General features: G+C 49.8%; 1 protein-coding gene across 3 annotated transcripts in view; it reads right to left on the reverse strand.

Annotated features, from left to right (window-relative positions):
• The window catches only part of KIDINS220 (kinase D interacting substrate 220), a 249,348-nt gene extending 227,517 nt beyond the window's left edge, over positions 1–21,831 (reverse strand). For all 3 annotated transcript variants that reach the window (XM_075341087.1, XM_075341086.1, XM_075341085.1), the window contains exons 1-2: positions 21,733–21,831; positions 5,746–5,885 (exon numbers count right to left, since the gene is read on the reverse strand). In XM_075341087.1, the coding sequence (XP_075197202.1) occupies positions 5,746–5,853 (108 nt within the window). In that variant the 5' untranslated portion in view covers positions 5,854–5,885; positions 21,733–21,831. The remainder of the gene's footprint in view (positions 1–5,745; positions 5,886–21,732) is intronic.
• Between the last annotated feature and the right edge of the window lie 1,026 nt (positions 21,832–22,857).

Below are 22,857 nucleotides of genomic sequence, written 5' to 3' on the forward strand. Positions count from 1 at the left end.
CGGGGCCAGACGAGGGTGTCAGTGGCAGTGCTTGTCTGCATGGCTGGGGACAGGTGTGTGTGTGTGTGTGTGTGTGTACATACATGTGCGGAGTGCGGGAGGGGGCGGGGCCGAGCAGGGGGCGGGGCCAGACGAGGGTGTCAGTGGCAGTGCTTGTCTGCATGGCTGGGGACAGGTGTGTGTGTGTGTGTGTGTGTGTACATACATGTGCGGAGTGCGGGAGGGGGCGGGGCCGAGCAGGGGGCGGGGCCAGACGAGGGTGTCAGTGGCAGTGCTTGTCTGCATGGCTGGGGACAGGTGTGTGTGTGTGTGTGTGTGTGTGTGTACATACATGTGCGGAGTGCGGGAGGGGGCGGGGCCGAGCAGGGGGCGGGGCCAGACGAGGGTGTCAGTGGCAGTGCTTGTCTGCATGGCTGGGGACAGGTGTGTGTGTGTGTGTACATACATGTGCGGAGTGCGGGAGGGGGCGGGGCCGAGCGGGGAAGTGTCGGCCTCCCTGCACACGTAACCAGCCTAAATATCGGGTAACAGCAAAGCACCCGATGTTTACCTTGGTTACCCGATATTTACCTTGGTTACGGGCCTACACCGCTTAGCGCTGGCTCCTTGCACCGTAACCAGGGTAAATATCGGGTAACCAACCAAAGCTGGTGACGTGTGCAGGGAGCCAGAGAGCATGCGCAGCGAAATCCGACGGATCTCGCTGCTCAAAAAACGTTACATGCTGCGTTCCTCCCGCCCGGCGGTCAGTCGTTCCACGACTGATCAGTCGGGCGGAGGGTGCAACGCAGCATCATCAGTCACAATCCGCTGCTCATACAAGTCTATGGGAGCAGCGGAATCCGCTAAACGGATTCCGCTGTTTACAAGAGCAGCGGATTGTGACTGATAGATTTTACCGGAAATGTGAACTTAGCCTAAGAGTGGCTACATTGCAGCGGGTAGCCAGGAGCGCTCTTATGCAGAGGAACCACTGTGAAAGGGACAGCAGGATCAGTGGTGGTCCCAGACATCAGATCCCAATTATTAGCTGAAGGCATATCCTAGATATAGGTCTTCACTTAGACGGGAATAACCCTCTAATGGCTCCTGACCATACACTTTACCACAGGGAGAGGGGGAACATTTAGTAAAGAAGAGCTGTTACATACAATGCCTTGATAAAATATGCAGACCCCATGTATTTTTCCACATTGTGCTTTTTTGTGATGTGCATTTGTACTAACTCCCATGAATCAATACTTTTAAGCACCACCATTCACTGCAATGACTGCTCCAAGTCTCTTGGTCTAGGTGTCTACCAGCTTTGCACATATAGAGACTGAATTTGTTGCCCATACTTCTTTCCACTCGAGCTCTCACTAAGAGATTGGATGGAGACATCTGTAAACAGTAATTTTCAGGTCTTGTCACAGGTTCTCAATGGGATTTAGGTCCGGACTGAGAGTGGACCGATCACCCACATGAATATGCTTTGATCTAAACCATCCTTTGTAGGTCTGGCAGGATGTTTAGGGTCGTTGTCCTGCTGGAAGGTGAATCTACACCCCAGTCTCAAGATTTTAAAGCCTTGAACAGGTTTTCCTCCAGGTTTGTCCTGTATTTAGCTGCATCCATCTTCCCATCACTTCTCACCAGCTTTCCTGTCTCTGCTGAAGAAAAACCTCCCCATAGCAGGATGCTGCCTCCACCATGTGTGACGGTGGGATGGTGTTTTCAGGGTGATGTGCAGAGTTGGTTTTCTGCCCCACATAGCATTTTACATTTAGCCCAAAAAGTTCTGTTTTGGTCTCATCTGACCAGAACACCTTCTTCCATGTGCTGCACCCCCTATATATCATGTGAAAGAAGGTGCTTTATAGTTTTAAAGTCTTTAGAAGAATATGTGTAATTTCTTTACACTTCACAAGTACTTCCCACTTAGTGTTGATATATTGCATAAAATCCAAATAAAATACATTTAACACTAGAACTACTGAGGTAGTCATTTTGACAACTTTGCACTATGTATTTCTATATAGGTGTCACGAGTCCAGTAGTTCTAGTGTTAAGGCCTCAATAACACGTCTGTGAAAAAAATGGTTTCAGTGTTTTGGAACAGTGGTCATCAGTGTCACTTCGTGTGTCTTTACCATCAGTGTTTTCACAGATGGCTCATTAACTAAATAAATTAACATTGCAAAGTATACAGCAAATGGGCTGTATACTGATGCCATCCATGAGCTGTACGCCCTTTTTTTTTTTTTACAGAACCACAGATTTGTATTGGCCCTTGTAATCTATGCTGCTTGAAAAAACGGACAAGTGAAGATCACCATAGGTTATAGTGGGCACATGTTGTATCCATAATAAAAAAAAAAGCAGATACCACATGTTCTGCAGATATGGACATGTGACAAAGGCCTTAAGGGAGCTTTACACGCTGCGACATCGCTAGCGATCGCTAGCGATGTTGCGAGTGATAGCACCCGCCCCCGTCGTTCGTGCGACATTTGGTGATCGCTGCCGCAGCGAACATTATCGCTATGGCAGCGTCACACGCACATACCTGTTCAGCGACGTCGCTGTGACCGCCGAACAATCCCTCCTTCAAGGGGGAGGTACGTTCGGCGTCATAGCGGCGTCACTAAGCGGCTGCCCAATAGCAGAGGAGGGGCGGAGATGAGCGGCCGGAACATGCCGCCCACCTCCTTCCTTCCTCATTGCCGCTGGAGGCAGGTAAGGAGATGTTTGTCGTTCCTGTGGCGTCACACATAGCAATGTGTGACGCCGCAGGAGCGACGAACACCCAGCGGCATGCCCCACAAACGATATTTGGAAAAGGAGTGACGTGTCAACGAGCAACGATTTTAGACATTTTTGCGATCGTCGCTCATTGGTGTCACACGCTGCGATGTCGCTAACGGCGCCGGATGTGCGTCACTAACGACGTGACCCCGACGATATATCATTAGCGATGTCGCAGCGTGTAAAGCACCCTTTAGTGTGTGGGTGTAACGTGGAAAAATTCACAGGGCATGCATACTTTTTTAAGGCATTGTATGTTCAATATGGATCCTTCAAATTTAAAGGGACTGTTCTCGTGTCTCACGCCATTGAATGGGGAAGGCCCTCTTCTAAAGGTGGATATTGTCAGATAGTGCTTATAAATACAAACAATTTTGCCACTTAATCCTTATTAAGTTTTCAGCTGTTCTTAAGATAACACTTTTGCTTGCCGCTTGCTATCTAGGAGACCGAGAAATTGCATAATGATTACAAACGCTTTTCTATTGAGCTTGTAAGCACTGTTTTGAGACTTCATAATCCCGAAGCTCTGACGCAGCGCTTACAAGCTAGACTGCAGCGGTGGTCGGTCTCCTAGGCACAGAGCAAGTGTTAAAGGGAACCTCTCATGTGCAATATGCACCCAGTACCACGAGCAGTTCTGGGTGTATATTGCTAATCCCTGCCTAACCATCCCTGTATACACTAGCATAGATAAAGGGATCTTTAGAAAAAGGATTTCAAAAGATCGTTTCTTATATGCTAATGAGGCTACGGACAAGTCGCAAGGGCAAAAGTTCCCTTTGCTAGCCAGCCCACAGAGCATCTTAGCACGCCCCTGCGCATGATCTGGAGTCCCCAGATAAACAGCGGCAAATTTTAAGAAGCAGTAAATAAAAGTGCTCTTTAGTTTGACCACTATCCAAACATATCCATCTAGAAGGATGTAAATAACTTTCATGCACCTAAAATCAACTGGTCCTGCTCGAGAGAACGTGACCCAAAGAGTAAGAAATAGTGATGGGTGAATAGTAACTATTCATGTCCGGATTGTTAGCAACGAATCCCTAAGGGGTACTTTGCACGCTGCGACATCACTAGCCGATTGTAGCGATGCCGAGCGCAATAGTCCCCGCCCCCGTCGCAGCAGCGATATCTTGTGATAGCTGCCGTAGCGAACATTATCGCTACGGCAGCTTCACATGCACTTACCTGCCCTGCGACGTCGCTCTGGCCGGCAACCCGCCTCCTTCCTAAGGGGGCGGGTCGTGCGACGTCACACGGCAGGCGGCCAATAGAAGCAAAGGGGAGGAGATGAGCGGGAAGCAAACATCCCACCCACCTCCTTCCTTCCTCATTGCAGCCGAAACGCAGGTAAGAGATGTTCCTGCAGCTTCATACACAGCGATGTGTGCTGCCGCAGGAACGAGGAACATCATCGTAACATCGGTCCTTCCGAAATTATGGAAATGACAGACGTTACACCGATGATACGATTTCGACGCTTTTGCGCTCGTTAATCGTATCAAAAACGATTTACACACTCCGATGTCGACAGCTAAGCCGGATGTGCGTCACTTTCGATTTGACCCCCACCGACATCGCACCTGCGATGTCGTAGTGTGCAAAGTGCCCCTAAGTGATATTCCGGTGTTCATCAAGTATAATGAACCTAATGCAAGTCAGGGGGGAAATGGAGCATGTTTCTTGTCATGATAAATACTAGTATAGTACTCGATATTCGGTAAGAATAATCTGAACATGAAAAGTTACCTTTCGCCCATGACCAGTAAAAAATGATCAACTTATTTTGCAGCATAAATGACCTTTGCTCAGTGACTATAAGTGACATTTAAGCCAATAATTCACATGGGGTGAAGCCTTTTTCGAGATGGTAAACATCAGATTTTCCACAGCTCCTGTGGCCCAGCCTTCCTGGCACTAGTAATGATCTGGGGCAGAGGATGACTGGTTGCTTGTACTGTGCCAGCTCACATGACAGCCGCTCAGCCTGACCGCACTCACATGGAAAGAGTCTTACTCAACAGGTCTGATTATTCCTACATTAGATGAGCCTTTCCAAAGAAGCTGCAAAAACCCTAGTACATGCCCTTATTATCTCCCGCCTGGATTATTGCAACCTCCTTCTCTGTGGCCTCCCTTCTAACAGTCTCGCACCCCTATAATCTATTGTAAACTATGGTGCCCGGCTAATCCACCTGTCCCCCCGCTACTCCCCGACCTCTCCTCTCTGCCAATCCCTTCGCTGGCTTCCCATTGCCCTATGACTCCAGTTAAAACCCTAACCATGACCTACAAAGCCATCCACAATCTGTCTCCTCCTTACATCTGTGACCTAGTCTCCCGGTACTTACCTCCACGTAACCTCCGATCCTCACAAGATCTCCTTCTCTACTCCCCTCTCATCTCCTCTTCCCACCATCGCATCCAAGATTTATCCCGTGCCTCCCCAATACTCTGGAATGCTCTGCCCCAACACATCAGACTCTCGTCTACCTTTGCAAGCTTCAAAATGAACCTGAAGACCCACCTCTTCCGACAAGCCTACAACCTGCCGTAACCCTCAGTCTGATACAGCGCCGCACATTCAGCTCTACCCTAACCTACTGTATCCTCACTCATCCCTCGTAGACCGTGAGGCCTCGTGGGCAGGGACCTCTCTCCTCCTGTACCAGTCTGTGCCTTGTATTGTTTATGATTATTGTACTTGTCCCTATTATGTACACCCCTTTCACATGTAAAGCGCCATGGAATAAATAATAATAATAATAATAATAATAATGAGCCGATAGCTAAGGATCACTATAATGAAGCTGCTTATCTCAGGGAGCACTCACATGCCACTGCTGGGTCAATTTCTATTAAGATTTTTGCAAGACCTTTGTGACAACAATAAGATAAAAAAACACAGGGCAAATAAAATGATATTTCCTTTAATCCTTTTTCTGAAGGACGAACCTCGTTTCTCTCATCCACATCCTTGCATTTTTCCAGCAGAGCTTTCAGAGCGGCTATATTGCCCTCTTCCACATACGATAACAGGTTCTGGGAACCCATGGATGCCATTGTGAATGGCTGGGTTCAGGATCAAAGGTAATCTGAGGAGGGAAAAACAAAAATGAGTTAGCATGAGGTTTCAACAGAAAAAAAAAAATGAAAATCACAATGGACAACTATTAATTTTCCCTCAAACTTGCAGTTTAGCTCAGCTGTTAGGGCAAAAGGTGTGATCTGTGACTTCTGCTCATGTACAGTGTCAGCAGGAAGCCAGAGGTGGTCTGAGACACACCCCCTGTGTCCTCATTGGTTCAGGCTGCTGCTCTCTTCCCTCCCCCTGCTGCTCTGCCACCTCTGATAGGCTGCTGTGTATAAAGGCGCCAGGAGGAGCTGAGGTCTATCCTATCAAAAGATTTCAAAAGTAAATATGGACCTGCGAACGCATGATCATAATGTAGTATTGCAGATTATGGTATAATTACTAGGGCTGGGCAGACCTGGACTGTAAAAGTCCGGATACGCGCAGTTTCAAAGTTGCCCAGGTGCCGGGCCCGGGATTCCGGGTGTTTGATCCGGCATTCGAGAAATTTTAAAAAAAAAATAAAGGAAAAATAAAGAAAATAAGAATGAAGAGAGCGCTTCATACTTACCGATGCTCCGTTGCAGCTGTACACTGATTCTGCGGCCTCCCTAGGCCACTCATTATCGCTCATTTCATATGCACTGCTTTCCCCGCCCACCAGTCAACCGGGTAACTATGATTAGTTGCAGTCAGACACGCCCCCAGCCTGTGTAACGCCTCTCCCTACATCCAGTCACCGCCCATTCATTTTGCACTCACAGCGGGCAGTCATGCTTCTCTATGGCTGCTCACTGTGATATTCACTTGTAGCAGAGCTGGAATCGTCATGGGACCTTGTGTGGATTACGCCAGACCTGCAGGGGTGTGTTGGGGTTAATAAAGTGGTAAAGAGGGGTCTTTTTTGTATTTGATTCCAAATAAAGGTTTTTTTGGCGTTTGTGTTTATTTACTTTCATTTACAAATTAGTGATGCGGGTGTCTCGCCAGTGTCACGCCTGTGCCATCACTAACCTAGGTATCCAAATTGGAAGGGGGGGCGCACATCGTTTTTTTAAATTATTTATTTAATTGAAAAAAAAAGCCGCATGTGGTTCGTCTTAGGCTGGAATCACACTTGCGAGGAACTCTCACATCACATGACCCGGCACAGCCGTATACTCTCCTGACAGGAGCAGGTCGGCTGCATGTATTTCTATGCAGCTGCACGCTGGTGTCATGCCGTGCCGGGTCCTTTGCAAGTGTGACTCTGGCCTTATTTTCATATACAGCCAAGATAAAGCCCGAGAGCTTGGGGCTGCAGCCTGGAACCATGGGATTTATCTGTGCTGGGTATCAGAATACGGGGGCCCTATGCCAATTGTTTTATTTATTCATTTATTTTTATACCACGATACTGACCCACAGACATTTGCACGGCTTTCCCCGCCCACCGGCCGTCCTGGCGCCTGTGATTGGTTGCAATCAACTGATACTCAGGGTGGGGGGCATGTCTAACTGCAAACAATCACACGCGTCGGTGGGCGGAGATAGCAGTGAATATTCAATGAGGGTTAATTGTCGGTTACGGATGGGGAATTTATGACCTGGATGCAGCTTGCCGCCAAGAAGGATCTTCGGTGAGTACACAGCGCGCGCTCCTACCCCCGCTATCCCTTCTACCAACATTCTTAATCTCCAGATCCTGTTTCCCATAGACTTATATGGGTACTGGATCAGGATTTTTTTAAATTTAGCAGGAACCCTTCGGTCCCGGTTTCCTGCGAGTCTGCCCAGCTCTAATAATTACCCATCTCCTACAAAGCTGTGACAATAATACTGGCACCCTGCGGTCGCTTGAGGGAGGGATTATTAAGGTGAGAGAATGGATGCCCTCTGCCCCTTCCCCCGTTTTTAACCTCTTAAATACTGGTCACGATTTCAACAGGATGTTAGAGATTAAACTATTGCGCTCCCCTCAATGTTGCAGCAGTCACTTTAGGGCAATTGCGCTCATAATTCCCATACACTTAAACAGATCTGAGCTGCAATACCAGGCTCAGCCCAAGGACAGGTGTGGCGCTGTTGTTCCAATTCTGGAAACCATAAATATTAAAAATGTTCTCAGGGCAATCAATGAGGAGTTAGGGGTACTTCTCACATAGCGAGATCGCTGCTGAGTCACGGTTTTTGTGACGCAGCAGTGACCTCATTAGTGATCTCGCTGTGTGTGACACTGAGCAGCGATCTGGCCCCTGCTGTGAGATCGCTGCTTGTTACACACAGTGCTGGTTCATTTTTTTGGACGTTGCTCTCCCGCTGTGAAGCACACATTGCTGTGTTTGACAGCGAGAGAGCAATGATCTGAATGTGTAGGAGCAGGAGGAGGTGTCTGGCAGCCTGCGGTAAGCTGTAACCAAGGTAAATATCGGGTAACCAAGCAAAGCCCTCAAAGGTTTTGAGGGCATTTTAAGGGATGACATGCAAAAATATGTTGCAGAAAATAATATAATAACTGACAGACAGCATGGATTCATGAAAGATAAGTCGTGTCTAACCTGGATATTGGTAATGCAGCTGATGTGATTTATTTGGACTTTGCAAAGGCATTTGATACTGTACCACATAATAGCCTTATACTAAAGCTCCAGAAGCAAGGACTAGGGGACACAATATGCAACTGGGTAAGGAATTGGCTAAAAGATAGGAAACAAAGAGTAGTCATAAATGGTACATTCTCTAAATGGGCTATAGTCAGCAGTGGGGTGCCGCAGGGATCTGTGCTAGGACCGATTCTTTTTACTCTCTTTATTAATGACCTTGTGGATGGGATTGATAGTACAGTGTCAGTCTTTGCTGATGACACCAAACTATGTAGGATATTAAAAACTGACCTTGATAGTATAATATTACAAAAAGATCTGGATAAGATGTCAGAATGGGCAGATACTTGGCAAATGAGATTTAATGTTGATAAATGTAAAGTAATGCACCTAGGACGGAGTAATCCTATAACTGCGTATACATTAAATGGAAGTAAACTCGGGACTACAGAACAGGAGAAGGACTTGGGTATTCTCATTACAAATAAGCTGAGCAGCAGCACTCAATGTCAGGCAGCAGCTGCTAAAGCAAACAAGATCTTAGGGTGTATAAAAAGAGAGATTAGATCCCGTGATCCCAACGTATTGTTACCCCTCTATAAATCACTTGTAAGGCCACATCTGGAATATGGGATCCAGTTTTGGGCTCCACATTTTAAAAAGGACATTCAGAAGTTAGAGTCAGTTCAAAGGCGGCAACTAGACTATTACAAGGAATGGAAGGAATTCCATATGATGAGAGGTTGAAAAAGTTAGATATGTTTAGCTTAGAAAAAAAACGTCTCAGAGGAGATCTCATTTATATGTATAAATACATGTGTGGTCAATATAAAGGACTGGCACATGACTTATTTCTTCCGAAGACAATACTAAGGACCAGGGGGCATTCACTGCGAGTGGAAGAAAAGAGATTCCGGCAGCTAAATAGGAAAGGGTTCTTTACAGTTAGAGCAGTCAGACTGTGGAATGCCCTACCACAAGAGGTAGTAATGGCAGATACTATAACAGCTTTATATCAGGGCTGGATGATTTCCTCAGTACACAAAACATTGTTGGTTATAAATGACTTGGTGACCAAATGTAGAACTGGTGGAGGAAGGTTGAACTAGATGGACCTAGGTCTTTTTTCAACCTAAGTAACTACGTAACTATGTAACCAGCGTACGCAACTCTCACGCTGTCAGTGCCGGCTCCCTGCTCCCTGCACAAGTAGCCAGAGTACACATCGGGTAAATAAGCAAAGCGGTTTGGTTATTAACCCGATGTGTACTCTGGCTAGGAGTGCAGGAAGCCAGCGCTAAGTGGTGTGCGCGGGTAACCAAGCGCTTGCACGCATCGCTGCTGGCTGGGGGCTGGTCACTGGTCGCTGGTGAGATCTGCCTGATTGACAGCTCACCAGCGACCATGTAGCGACGCACCAGCGATCCTGACCAGGTCAGATCGCTGGTGGGATCGCTGGAGCGTCGCTAAAGTGTGACGGTACCCTTAGCTGCTGATTGTAACAAAGGGATGTCTATGTCATTCACTATCTAGAATGGTAACTTCCACAAAGCAGACAATGACTCTCACCTGTTCAGACCCATAAAAGTGATCATGAAAAATAGGTAAACCCAAATGTAAGCATATATAGTGTAAGACCACCACACCTGTACACACAGCTCCCCACCAAACACTGTACACAGAGGCCATACAAGACACAACTGTTAAGCTGGGTTCACACTAAACGACAGCGATGTACCCGATGTTTACCTTGGTTACAGCTTACCGCAGCTGCCAGATGCCGGCTCCTGCTCCCTGCTCGCTTCATTTCGTCGCTCTCTCGCTGTCACACACAGCGATCTGTGCGTCACAGCGGGAGAGCGACGACCAAAAAATGAAGCTGGACATTCAGCAACGAGCGGCGACCTCACAGCAGGGGCCAGCTCGTTGCTGGATGTCACACACAGCGACAGCGACGGGACGTCGCTGCAACGTCACAGAAAATGGTGACGTAGCAGCGACGTCGTTGTCATTGTCGCTGTGTGTGACACCACCTTTAGTGCTGGGTGATTTCCAGGTTGACTTTGCTGGTGTAATAAGTGGCCGCCCTGACTAACCGCTGGTCAATATTGACACTTGCAAATGCTTATATAGGACACCATTGATAAGAGTGATAATGTCTTATAGAAACAGCCACAATCATCAAAAGACTAATCAGTGAATGAGCATTATCAAGTATTTGCTACTCAACAACAGAGTATAGGCCCCGTCACACTAAGCAACATCGCTAGCAACATCGCTGGTAACGAACAACTTTTGTGACGTTGCTAGCGATGTTGCTGTGTGTGACATCCAGCAACAACCTGGCCCCTGCTGTGAGGTCGTTGGTTGTTGCTGAATGTCCTGGGCCATTTTTTAGTTGTTGCTGTCCTGCTGTGAAGCACAGATCGCTGTGTGTGACAGCGAGACAGCAACAACTAATGTGCAGTGAGCAGGGAGCCAGCTTCTGCTAAGGCTGGTAACTAATGTAAACATCGGGTAACCAAGAAGCCCTGTCCTTGGTTACCCGATATTTACCTTTGATACCAGGCTCCTCCGCTCTCACTGCCTGTGCTGCCGGCTCCAGCTCTGTGCACATGTAGCTGCAGCACACATCAGGCAATTAACCCGATGTGTGCTGTAACTAGGAGAGCAAGGAGCCAGCGCTCAGTGTGCGCTGCTCCCTGCTCTGTGCACATTTAGCTGCAGCACACATCAGGCAATTAACCCGATGTGTGCTGTAACTAGGAGAGCAAGGAGCCAGCGCTCAGTGTGCGCTGCTCCCTGCTCTGTGCACATTTAGCTGCAGCACACATCGGGTTAATTAACCTGATGTGTGCTGTAACTAGGAGACTGGGGGCTGGTCACTGGTTGCTGGTGAGCTCACCAGCAACTCGTGTAGCCACGCTCCAGCGATCCCTGCCAGGTCAGGTTGCTGGTGGGATCGCTGGAGCGTCGCAGTGTGACAGCTCACCAGCAACCTCCTAGCAACTTACCAGCGATCCCTATCGTTGTTGGGATCGCTGGTAAGTTGCTTAGTGTGACTGGACCTTTAGCAACATCGCTGCTAACGAACAACTTTTGTGACGTTGCTAGCGATGTTGCTGTGTGTGACATCCAGCAACAACCTGGCCCCTGCTGTGAGGTCGTTGGTTGTTGCTGAATGTCCTGGGCCATTTTTTAGTTGTTGCTGTCCCGCTGTGAAGCACAGATCGCTGTGTGTGACAGCGAGACAGCAACAACTAAATGTGCAGGCAGCAGGAGCCGGCTTCTGCGGAGGCTGGTAACCAATGTAAACATCGGGTAACCAAGAAGCCCTGTCCTTGGTTACCCGATATTTACCTTTGTTACCAGCCTCCGCCGCTCTCACTGTCAGTGCCGGCTCCTGCTCTGTGCACATGTAGCTGCAGCACACATCGGGTTAATTAACCCGATGTGTGCTGTAGCTAGGAGAGCAAGGAGCCAGCGCTAAGCATTGTGCGCTGCTCCCTGCTCTGTGCACATGTAGCTGCAGCACACATCAGGTAATTAACCCGATGTGTGCTGTAACTAGGAGAGCAGGGAGCCAGAGCTCAGTGTGCGCTGCTCCCTGTTCTCTGCACGTGTAGCTCCGTGCACTGGTAACCAAGGTAAATATCGGGTTGGTTACCCGATATTTACCTTAGTTACCAAGCGCAGCATCTTCCACGCGGCGCTGGGGGCTGGTCACTGGTTGCTGGTGAGCTCACCAGCAACTCGTGTAGCGACGCTCCAGCGATCCCTGCCAGGTCAGGTTGCTGGTGGGATCGCTGGAGCGTCGCAGTGTGACATCTCACCAGCAACCTCCTAGCAACTTACCAGCGATCCCTATCGTTGTTGGGATCGCTGGTAAGTTGCTTAGTGTGGCTGGACCTTTAAATGGAAATGATCCACACTCTTCAATAAACCAACATGTGCTGCTCCAAGGGGGATAGAGGTCTCACCTAAAGGGTGGCCGCACATCTGTACTTTTCTGAAGGCTAGTTTCACACTTGCGTTGAACGGCATCCGTTGCATTGCGTTGTGTGACGGATGGAATGGATGTGTTGCATATAATGGCACAACGGATCGTACAAAACAACAGAAAACTTTTTTTTTTCTTCTTCTTTACAGTTTTACCGGCAGCAGACTTTTGTGAACGATCAGCTGATCACCCGGTGGCCGGGCGCTCAGCTGATCGCTCTCACATGCCGGCTGCCAGGCACTCAGCTGAGCGCTCTCACATGCCGGCGGCCGGACGCTCAGCTGAGCGCTCTCACATGCCGGCGGCCGGACGCTCAGCTGAGCGCTCTCACATGCCGGCGGCCGGACGCTCAGCTGAGCGCTCTCACATGCCGGCGGCCGGACGCTCAGCTGAGCGCTCTCACATGCCGGCGGCCGGACGCTCAGCTGAGCGCTCTCACATGCCGGCGGCCGGACGCTCAGCTGAGAGCTCTCACATGCCGGCGGCCGGACGCTCAGCTGAGCGCTCTCACATGCCGGCGGCCGGGCGCTCAGCTGAGAGCTTTCACATGCCGGCGGCCGGGCGCTCAGCTGAGAGCTCTCACATGCCGGCGGCCGGGCGCTCAGCTGAGTGCTCTCACATGCCGGCGGCCGGACGCTCAGCTGAGCGCTCTCACATGCCGGCGGCCGGGCGCTCAGCTGAGCGCTCTCACATGCCGGCGGCCGGACGCTCAGCTGAACATTCGGCCACCGAGAGACAAAATAAAGTTTATGTGATTTAAAAAAAAAAGAAAAGAGCATGCGCAGCGAAATCCTATGGATTGCGCTGCTCAAAAAAACATTACATGCTGCGCTCCTTCAACCCGATGCAGCGTCAAAATAACGACTTAGCGTCAAAATAACGCAGCTGCGTCGTCCAGTGGATGCAACACTGACACTTGCGTTACAGTGTGTCGTCCATACAAGGCTATGGAGAATAGCGCAGTGCATTAACGGACTGCGCTATTCTCCATAGTGATGGACTGTGCTGAACGCAAGTGTGAAAGTAGCCTAAGGAGGAAGGATCTTTCATGTCCATGTGTTGTGCTGATTGATCTCTTTATAAAGTTGTTATCACCTGCTGAGAAACTTCATATGAACACAGACCAAGATACAACCCGTTCTCAAGCTGTGTGAGCCTTACAACTGTGTGCAGCATGGAAACACAGGGGAGATCTGTGCTGCTGGCTGCATGCTGAATGTAGTAATGTCCCCCTGGGGACAAGAGGACCCCCCCCCCCCCCCCCCGCAAGCGATGCAGCACAAAGGGTACACCAAGGAAACAATACAATGGATGGCCCTGGTGCTAGGGACAGGAGAGCGAGGTCACCTCCTAAAGGTCCCGTCACACATAACGAGATTGTTAACGAGATTGTTTCTGGGTCCCAGTTTCTGTGACGCAGTAGCGATCTCGCCAGCGATCTCATTATCTGTGACATCTACCAGCGATCAGGCCCCTGCTGTGAGGTCGGTCGTTGCAGAATGGTCCAGGCCATTTTCTTCAAAGGCGATGTCCTGCTGGGCAGGACACATCCCTGTGTTTGACGCCTACCAACGACCTCGTTGACGACTGCGAACTCCGACACGTAGGCGTGCATTGTGCGTCACCTCTTCCACACCCTTCAGTTCCGATTGGTGGCCGCTACTGCGTAAGCGCAGAGATCAAAAATGCTGCAAAACACGGCCAAAAACGCACCAAATCACGGTAAAAACGCATGCTTTTTTTGCAGCGGGTGCGTTTTTGTGCGTTTTTAGAGGCCAAAAACGCAGCGTCAAAAAAACGCAGCGTGTGCACATAGCCTTAAAAAGGAAAACATTATCTTGATATCTCGCCTTGAATGAGATACAAAAAGCCAAACCACACATGCTAAGTAAACACAAACACTGAGGCCTGGATACAAGGGACATCCTAATACCATAAATCACTTTATCCTGATAAGTGAACAATACAGACTGACATGTGACCGCGGCTCTGTCACCTTATTTCACATTGTGAACTGCGTAAGTTGATGGCTTAGGTCTGATGAGGCTGGTGTACTTACTGTGAACATCTGTCAGAATTACTGTATAATTCCTAATTTAAAAGTTTCCTGGATACGTTTTCTGACCAAAGCCTTTATTTTTACAATTTCATTTTTTTTTCTCCTGTTCAGAGTCAGAACATTGTGATTTTTTCTTCTTCCGTATACAGAGCCATATGGGAGCTTGTTTTTGTTAGTTATTTGAAGAGTGGTGACATTGGTAACATTACCCGCTCATCAGAGGTGACAGGTCACAAGGACACGCTGCGTGAGACCAGGGCCTCTGAAGAGTGGTGACATTGGTAACATTACCCGCTCATCAGAGGTGACGGGTCACGAGGACACGCTGCGTGAGACCAGGGCCTCTGAAGAGTGGTGACATTGGTAACATTACCCGCTCATCAGAGGTGACAGGTCACAAGGACACGCTGCGTGAGACCAGGGCCTCTGAAGAGTGGTGACATTGGTAACATTACCAGCTCATCAGAGGTGACTGGTCACAAAGGCACGCTGCGTGAGACCAGGGCCTCTGAAGAGTGGTGACATTGGTAACATTACCCGCTCATCAGAGGTGACGGGTCACGAGGACACGCTGCGTGAGACCAGGGCCTCTGAAGAGTGGTGACATTGGTAACATTACCCGCTCAGAGGTGACGGGTCACGAGGACACGCTGCGTGAGACCAGGGCCTCTGAAGAGTGGTGACATTGGTAACATTACCAGCTCATCAGAGGTGACAGGTCACAAGGACACGCTGCGTGAGACCAGGGCCTCTGAAGAGTGGTGACATTGGTAACATTACCAGCTCATCAGAGGTGACGGGTCACAAAGACACGCTGCGTGAGACCAGGGCCTCTGAAGAGTGGTGACATTGGTAACATTACCCGCTCATCAGAGGTGACGGGTCACGAGGACACGCTGCGTGAGACCAGGGCCTCTGAAGAGTGGTGACATTGGTAACATTACCAGCTCATCAGAGGTGACGGGTCACAAGGACACGCTGCGTGAGACCAGGGCCTCTGAAGAGTGGTGATATTGGTAACATTACCCGCTCATCAGAGGTGACGGGTCACGAGGACACGCTGCGTGAGACCAGGGCCTCTGAAGAGTGGTGACATTGGTAACATTACCCGCTCAGAGGTGACGGGTCACGAGGACACGCTGCGTGAGACCAGGGCCTCTGAAGAGTGGTGACATTGGTAACATTACCCGCTCATCAGAGGTGACGGGTCACGAGGACACGCTGCGTGAGACCAGGGCCTCTGAAGAGTGGTGACATTGGTAACATTACCAGCTCATCAGAGGTGACGGGTCACGAGGACACGCTGCGTGAGACCAGGGCCTCTGAAGAGTGGTGACATTGGTAACATTACCAGCTCATCAGAGGTGACGGGTCACAAGGACACGCTGCGTGAGACCAGGGCCTCTGAAGAGTGGTGACATTGGTAACATTACCAGCTCATCAGAGGTGACGGGTCACAAGGACACGCTGCGTGAGACCAGGGCCTCTGAAGAGTGGTGATATTGGTAACATTACCCGCTCATCAGAGGTGACGGGTCACGAGGACACGCTGCGTGAGACCAGGGCCTCTGAAGAGTGGTGACATTGGTAACATTACCCGCTCAGAGGTGACGGGTCACGAGGACACGCTGCGTGAGACCAGGGCCTCTGAAGAGTGGTGACATTGGTAACATTACCAGCTCATCAGAGGTGACGGGTCACGAGGACACGCTGCGTGAGACCAGGGCCTCTGAAGAACAGTGACATCATTAACGTTACCGCTCATCAGAGGCATTCAGCAAAGCACAGCGTAGCATGTCCTGGAGTGACCTGGCGCCTTTGATGAGCGGTAACGTTACGGATGTCACCATTCTTCAGAGGCCCTGGCAGCGCAGCATGACCCAGAATTGCCTGTATATAAAGCCTATGGAGTGTCAGGACGAGGTTCCATAGACTTGGTTTGTCGGAATCCCTGGACTACAACGGATTCTGTGGAATACGGCGGATTCCCTGGACAATGGTGGAGCTGCATGGAGTTAACAAGGGAACGATTTGGGCAGTGTCTAGCGAAATAAATTATGTTTTTGTGTGACTCTTTTTCTTGGATTACTGGGTTAGTAATTGGGGTGTCTGGTAAACACGGTCTCCATTACTAACCCCTGGGCTTAATGCCAGCTGTCACTACACAGCTGACATCAACTCCAATTATCATCACCCCAATTGCCACCGCACCAGGGCAAGGGGAAGAGCTGAGATGAAGTGCTAGAATTGGTGCACGTAATGTGATGTGCTAATTCTGTGGCAGCTGTGTACTGGTATATTTAGGCTGGGAAGAGCCCAATAACCATGTACCTTCCAACCTGATAATATCAGCCTGCAGCGGTCTACTTTGCCTTTGCTGATTATTAAAACTTAGGGGGAACTCACTGATGGGTTTTTTTTTATTTCATATTTAAATTCTTTACTTATTTGGACAATAGCTGTAAAATCTATCATTTTTGCACATATTTAAACATAAAAATCTTTACTTTCTTGAATGCATTTAATTCTAGTGCGTGTCACATGGACGGTGCATGGATTGTACACTGATGCCATCCGTGTGCTGTACGCGTTTTCCACGGACCCATAGACTGCTATTAGCCTTTGCCATCCATGCTAGAAACATGGCCGTGTAAGAGGGGGGGGGAGAAGGGGGGGATAATGTACACAGTCTGTGTTGTGAAATTTGGTGGCAAATCAGCTTTAAAAAGGAACCTGCCACAATCTTTAACCATCTCCGAAAATTATTTATCTAATATATAAAGCTGAATGTGTTTGGGTGTGTGGGTGTCCGGGATTGGCATCTGCACCATCGCAGCTACAGCCACAAAATTTTGCACACTCACACTTCTGGACCCCGAGAGCGTCATAGGCTATGTTTTGAGGGGAAATTTTAACCCCGCGCTTTACAGTTATTCACCAAAAAACCTGCCTCCATAAAGCGAAGGGAGCTGGGAGCCACAGTGCAGCCAGAACTTCAGAAGAATGCGCAGCCACGCCCTTATATGGAATGTTGGCGTGTCACAATGCAGCCAGGGAAAGAGACAGACACAGGGTAAGAAACAGATATAGACAGGGTAAGGGACAGACATAAAGAGACAGACACAGACAAAGAGACAGACACAGACAAAGAGACAGACAGGGAAAGAAAGGGAAAGAGACAGACAGGGTAAGAGACAGACAGGGTAAGAGACAGACAGGGTAAGAGACAGACAGGGTAAGAGACAGACAGGGTAAGAGACAGACAGGGTAAGAGACAGACAAAGGGAATACACTGGTAGGGAATACACTGTGAAGCTGAGAAGCTGTACCTGCACTGTCACACACCAATGCACTTCCAGACAATGTCAAATCATTATTTCTCGCTTTTGGAGCAGTAATTTGTGGTAAGACAGGGATCGACTGGCCTCATTTTTAAAAGTGCTACATATTAATGGTTGGGGTGAAAATTCTGACAGGCTCCCATTTAGGGCATATACAGTACGTGTTTAGTTCTATGCAATAAACTACATGTCTCTAATAAAATCAAGTCAACAGTGCCACTCCTGTCCACGGATTGTGTCTGGTGTTGCAACATAACCCTATTGATGTGAATGTTCTGAAACTATAGGCGCAATTTAAAGAGGGTTCGTTCAGCAGGTTTTTAAAACCTATACTGAAAGCAGCATGATGTAGGGGGCAGAGACCCTGATTCCATCTATGTGTCACTTACTGACTTCATTCCTGTAGTTGTAATAAAATCAGTGTTTTTTCAGCAGGAGCTTATCACTAGAGAACTAGGTGTCTCGTGCCATGTAGTCGTCCTGCTCTGTGTAATCACACCCCCACAACAGATTGACACCTTTTTGAACAGTGGCACATATGAATAGAGAAACTGTCAGTCTAAAAAAGACCTTAAAAGGGGTTGTGTCCAGTCATGACCACTTTTAGGATAAATCACAAACATCAGATCAGTGAGGGTCCGACACCTGGCACCCTCGCCGATCAGTAGGGGTCCCACGCCTGCACCCTCGCCGATCACTGGGGGTCCCACGCCTGGCACCCTCGCCCTAAGGCTGACATATCCAGAGGTAGCTGATCCATTCAATATGTTTACACCTGGCCACCATTGGAGGTTAGAACAGCTGTCTGGACGGTGTACTAGGTGTGGGACCCCCCCAATGATCTGATATGATCTCATGACCAAACAACCCCTTTAGTCAGTCTGAGTCAGGCAGAGGGAAGCCGTTGGATAGCCCCCAGGAGACCCTTAATTCCATTGCAGACTCTTTATCAAACTGTGTTTTTCCAAAAATCCTGCAATATTAATGTTAATGAGGGAGCTGCATGTATCATTGTGCCCTGGGTATAGCAGCAATAATCTGACATCCCCATTTCATCCCTTACACCCTCCTTTATGTCAGATCATCAATGGCAGCTATCCAAGAATAAATAATCACAAAAACGATGTATATCCTATTTATATAAAGTGTCACTCTGTGAAGCTGCACAGTAGTCAGTAATCCAGCAGTGCCCGCTCCATCCTCCCCCTCCTGTCCTGTATGATGGGATGCTGCCCCCCTGGGTACCAGCCATTAGACAAGATTAGCAGAGCAATGTCACTCTCATTCAGACACAAAGAAGCGGCGGCCATTGCTCTACCTTTGTCTAACAGGATATTGAAATGCATCTAAGGCTATGTTCACACTAGAAAAATGATTTTTCTTAAGAAATTTCTTAAGAAATTTCTTAAGAGTGCACCTGTGTTAAAAAACGCAACAAAAACGCACCTGCGTTTTTGCCGCGTTTTCGGTGCGTTTTTGGTGCGTTTTCGGTGCGTTTTTGGTGCGTTTTTACCGCTGGTTGCTCCCTGCGTTATTGTGTCAATTATATATGGCAAAAAACGCAGTTAGCTGCAGAAAAGAAGTGACATGCTCATTCTTTTTCTTAAGAAAATCTACTGAAAGAATTTTCTTAAGAAAAAAACGCAGTGTGCGCACAGCTAATTTTTTTTGCCATAGGTTTTGCTGGGGAATGTCTGCAGAAAGGTTACAAGAATTTCTCAAGAAATTTCTGCAGCAAAAACGGACCAAAAACGGACCAAAAACGCAGGTGAAAAACGCAGTGTGTGAACATAGCCTAAGACACAAAGACGTACGATGTAGCGAGCGCTTGTACAGCCTTATATACTGGAGGACAGAAGCACGGCAGATACAGCACAAGATAGAAAAGAGCAAATAATAGAGGTATAAATCAATCATACAAAGCAATGGACATGAGGCGGGGGGTGATGGAGCAGAGAAGGCTGAGGATACCGGACCCCACCCAGGAGGAGACAATAACCAGCCCCGAGAACAGAACGACCAAACCACATCAGATAGACAGGAAACAAGGATAGCAGAGCTCAGATGCAGCAGAGCCCAATATGCCATATAACTAATGACTCAGATGCACTGGAAAAAAAACACCGGAAAATAGACACAGCTCTGCTACATCTGACAATGTGCAGTCACTTGCTGGATGAGCGCCACAGGTCAGTCTGGTGTAGTGACTAGAGGGGCAGAGGGTGCAGAGCAGCCCCTGTGCTGTCAGCCCCCGACACTGGCTCGGGCCTCATTCACACAGTGATTTCAATGGATGACTTTGATCCAAGCCTTCTATCAAAAGCTGGACACAGGCACCACAATAATCCACAGTCGTGTGAACAGCTGCAGACGATAATGGGCAGGAGTGCTGTACATAACCAACACATACCGAGAAAACCGAGGTCTGAACGAGGCCTTACTGCGACATCAACAACGCCTGACAGAGGGTGGGACCAATGTCACTAGCCGTGTGAGGTCATGGTCTGCCCTGTGATGTCATTACCTGCCCTGTGAGGTCATTACCTGCCCTGTGATGTCATGGCCTGCCCTGTGATGTCATGGCCTGCCCTGTGAGGTCATGGCCTGCCCTGTGAGGTCATAGTCTGCCCTGTGAGGTCATGGTCTGCCCTGTGAGGTCATGGTCTGCCCTGTGAGGTCATGGTCTGCCCTGTGAGGTCATGGCCTGCCCTGTGATGTCATGGCCTGCCCTGTGAGGTCATGGCCTGCCCTGTGATGTCATAGCCTGCCCTGTGATGTCATGGCCTGCCCTGTGAGGTCATGGCCTGCCCTGTGAGGTCATGGTCTGCCCTGTGAGGTCATGGTCTGCCCTGTGAGGTCATGGTCTGCCCTGTGAGGTCATGGTCTGCCCTGTGAGGTCATGGTCTGCCCTGTGAGGTCATAGCCTGCCCTGTGAGGTCATAGCCTGCTCTGTGAGGTCATGGTTTGCCTTGTGATGTCATAGCCTGCCCTGTGATGTCATGGCCCGCCCTGTGATGTCATAGCCTGCCCTGTGATGTCATAGCCCGCCATGTGATGTCATAGCCCGCCCTGTGATGTCATGGCCCGCCCTGTGAGGTCATGGCCTGCCCTGTGAGATCATGGTCTGCCCTGTGAGGTCATGGCCCGCCCTATAATGTCATTGCTTTCCCTGTGAGGTCATAGCCCACCCTATAATGTCATTGCTTTCCCTGTGAGGTCATAGCCTTTCCTGTGAGGTCATAGCCTGCCCTGTGAGGTCATAGCCCAACCTATAATGTCATTGCTTTCCCTGTGAGGTCATAGCCCACCCTATAATGTCATTGCTTTCCCTGTGAGGTCATGGCCTTTCCTGTGAGGTCATAGCCTGCCCTGTGAGGTCATAGCCTGCCCTGTGAGGTCACTGCTTGCCCTGTGAGGTCATGGCCCGCCCATATTCCTCAGGACCACAGATGACATCCTCGTCAGCAGTGCTGTCACAAGGGAGTGATGCTGACACCGCTTTCCTCATGCCCACTCTGACTATCTTCGGGGTTAGTAAAATATATCTTTGTACCGTGTTAGCTATCTTCGGGGTTATAACTTGCCTTTTTTATAGGGCTATGACGTCATTGGCTGCCGGTCTGGGCACAATGCTCCTGACAGTTTAGTGACATCAGTAGCCATGTGACGTCACCCCCTCACTCTGCCCTTCCAGTCAAGCACTAACTGCCTTTGACGTCATCAATAGCCCCCCTCACGGCAGGACTGTTATCCCCAATAACGTCACCAGTACCAATAAGGTGAAACTACAATAAGGTCAGCATACAGAGGACAGCAAAATATTAAGAGGGTAATGTCAGAGAAAATTGGTGCAGCTCTATCCTCTGCCATCTCCTCCTTCCTCTCACCGAGTACACCGGGCTCCGTCACAGTCGGGACCGTCAGCAGGACGCCATCTTCTCTCCGGCAACAGTAGACGGATAGAGAAGATTGTCATGTGACCAGAGAGCGACGTTCGGCAGCGGGAGAAGGGGCGTGGTCTTGGCGGCAAAGGGGCCAATGCTTGTTAGGGAGGGGCGTGCTTACCCGGCAGAGTGTCCCGCCCTGGGCTTGTTGCCAGCCGAGAGCTTGTTACCATGGTGACTGCTGGAGGTTGTCACTTGTCAGTCTTCGGTGGTGGGAGACGGAGTCTGTGAGGCGGTTGCAGTGATGGAGCGCGGCGGCCATTACTGCTGCGGGTTATACCGTAGTGTGAGCACAGACCGGGGGGAATGCAAAAGGCACAAATTAATGGGGACTGCGGAGGGAACCGACTGAGGGAACCGAGGAGAGCACAGACCGAGGGGGACAGTGGAGAGCGCAGACCGGGGGAAACAGTGGAGAGCACAGACCGGGGGGACAGTGGAGAGCACAGACCGGGGGGAAACAGTGGAGAGCGCAGACCGGGGGAAACAGTGGAGAGCACAGACCGGGGGAAACAATGGAGAGCACAGACCGGGGGGACAGTGGAGAGCACAGACCGGGGGGACAGTGGAGAGCACAGACCGAGGGACAGTGGAGAGCACAGACCGGGGGAACAGTGGAGAGCACAGACCGAGGGACAGTGGAGAGCGCAGACCGAGGGGGACAGTGGAGAGCACAGACCGGGGGGACAGTGGAGAGCACAGACCGAGGGACAGTGGAGAGCACAGACCGGGGGGACAGTGGAGAGCACAGACCGGGGGGACAGTGGAGAGCACAGACCGGGTGGGACAGTGGAGAGCACAGACCGAGGGGGACAGTGGAGAGCACAGACCGAGGGGGACAGTGGAGAGCGCAGACCGGGGGGAACAGTGGAGAGCACAGACCGGGGGGACAGTGGAGAGCACAGACCGAGGGGGACAGTGGAGAGCGCAGACCGGGGGGACAGTGGAGAGCACAGACCGGGGGGAACAGTGGAGAGCACAGACCGGGGGGACAGTGGAGAGCACAGACCGAGGGGGACAGTGGAGAGCGCAGACCGGGGGGACAGTGGAGAGCACAGACCGGGGGAA

The sequence above is a fragment of the Anomaloglossus baeobatrachus genome, chromosome 3 (assembly GCF_048569485.1).
Source record: "Anomaloglossus baeobatrachus isolate aAnoBae1 chromosome 3, aAnoBae1.hap1, whole genome shotgun sequence".
NCBI classification, from domain to species: Eukaryota; Metazoa; Chordata; class Amphibia; order Anura; family Aromobatidae; genus Anomaloglossus; species Anomaloglossus baeobatrachus.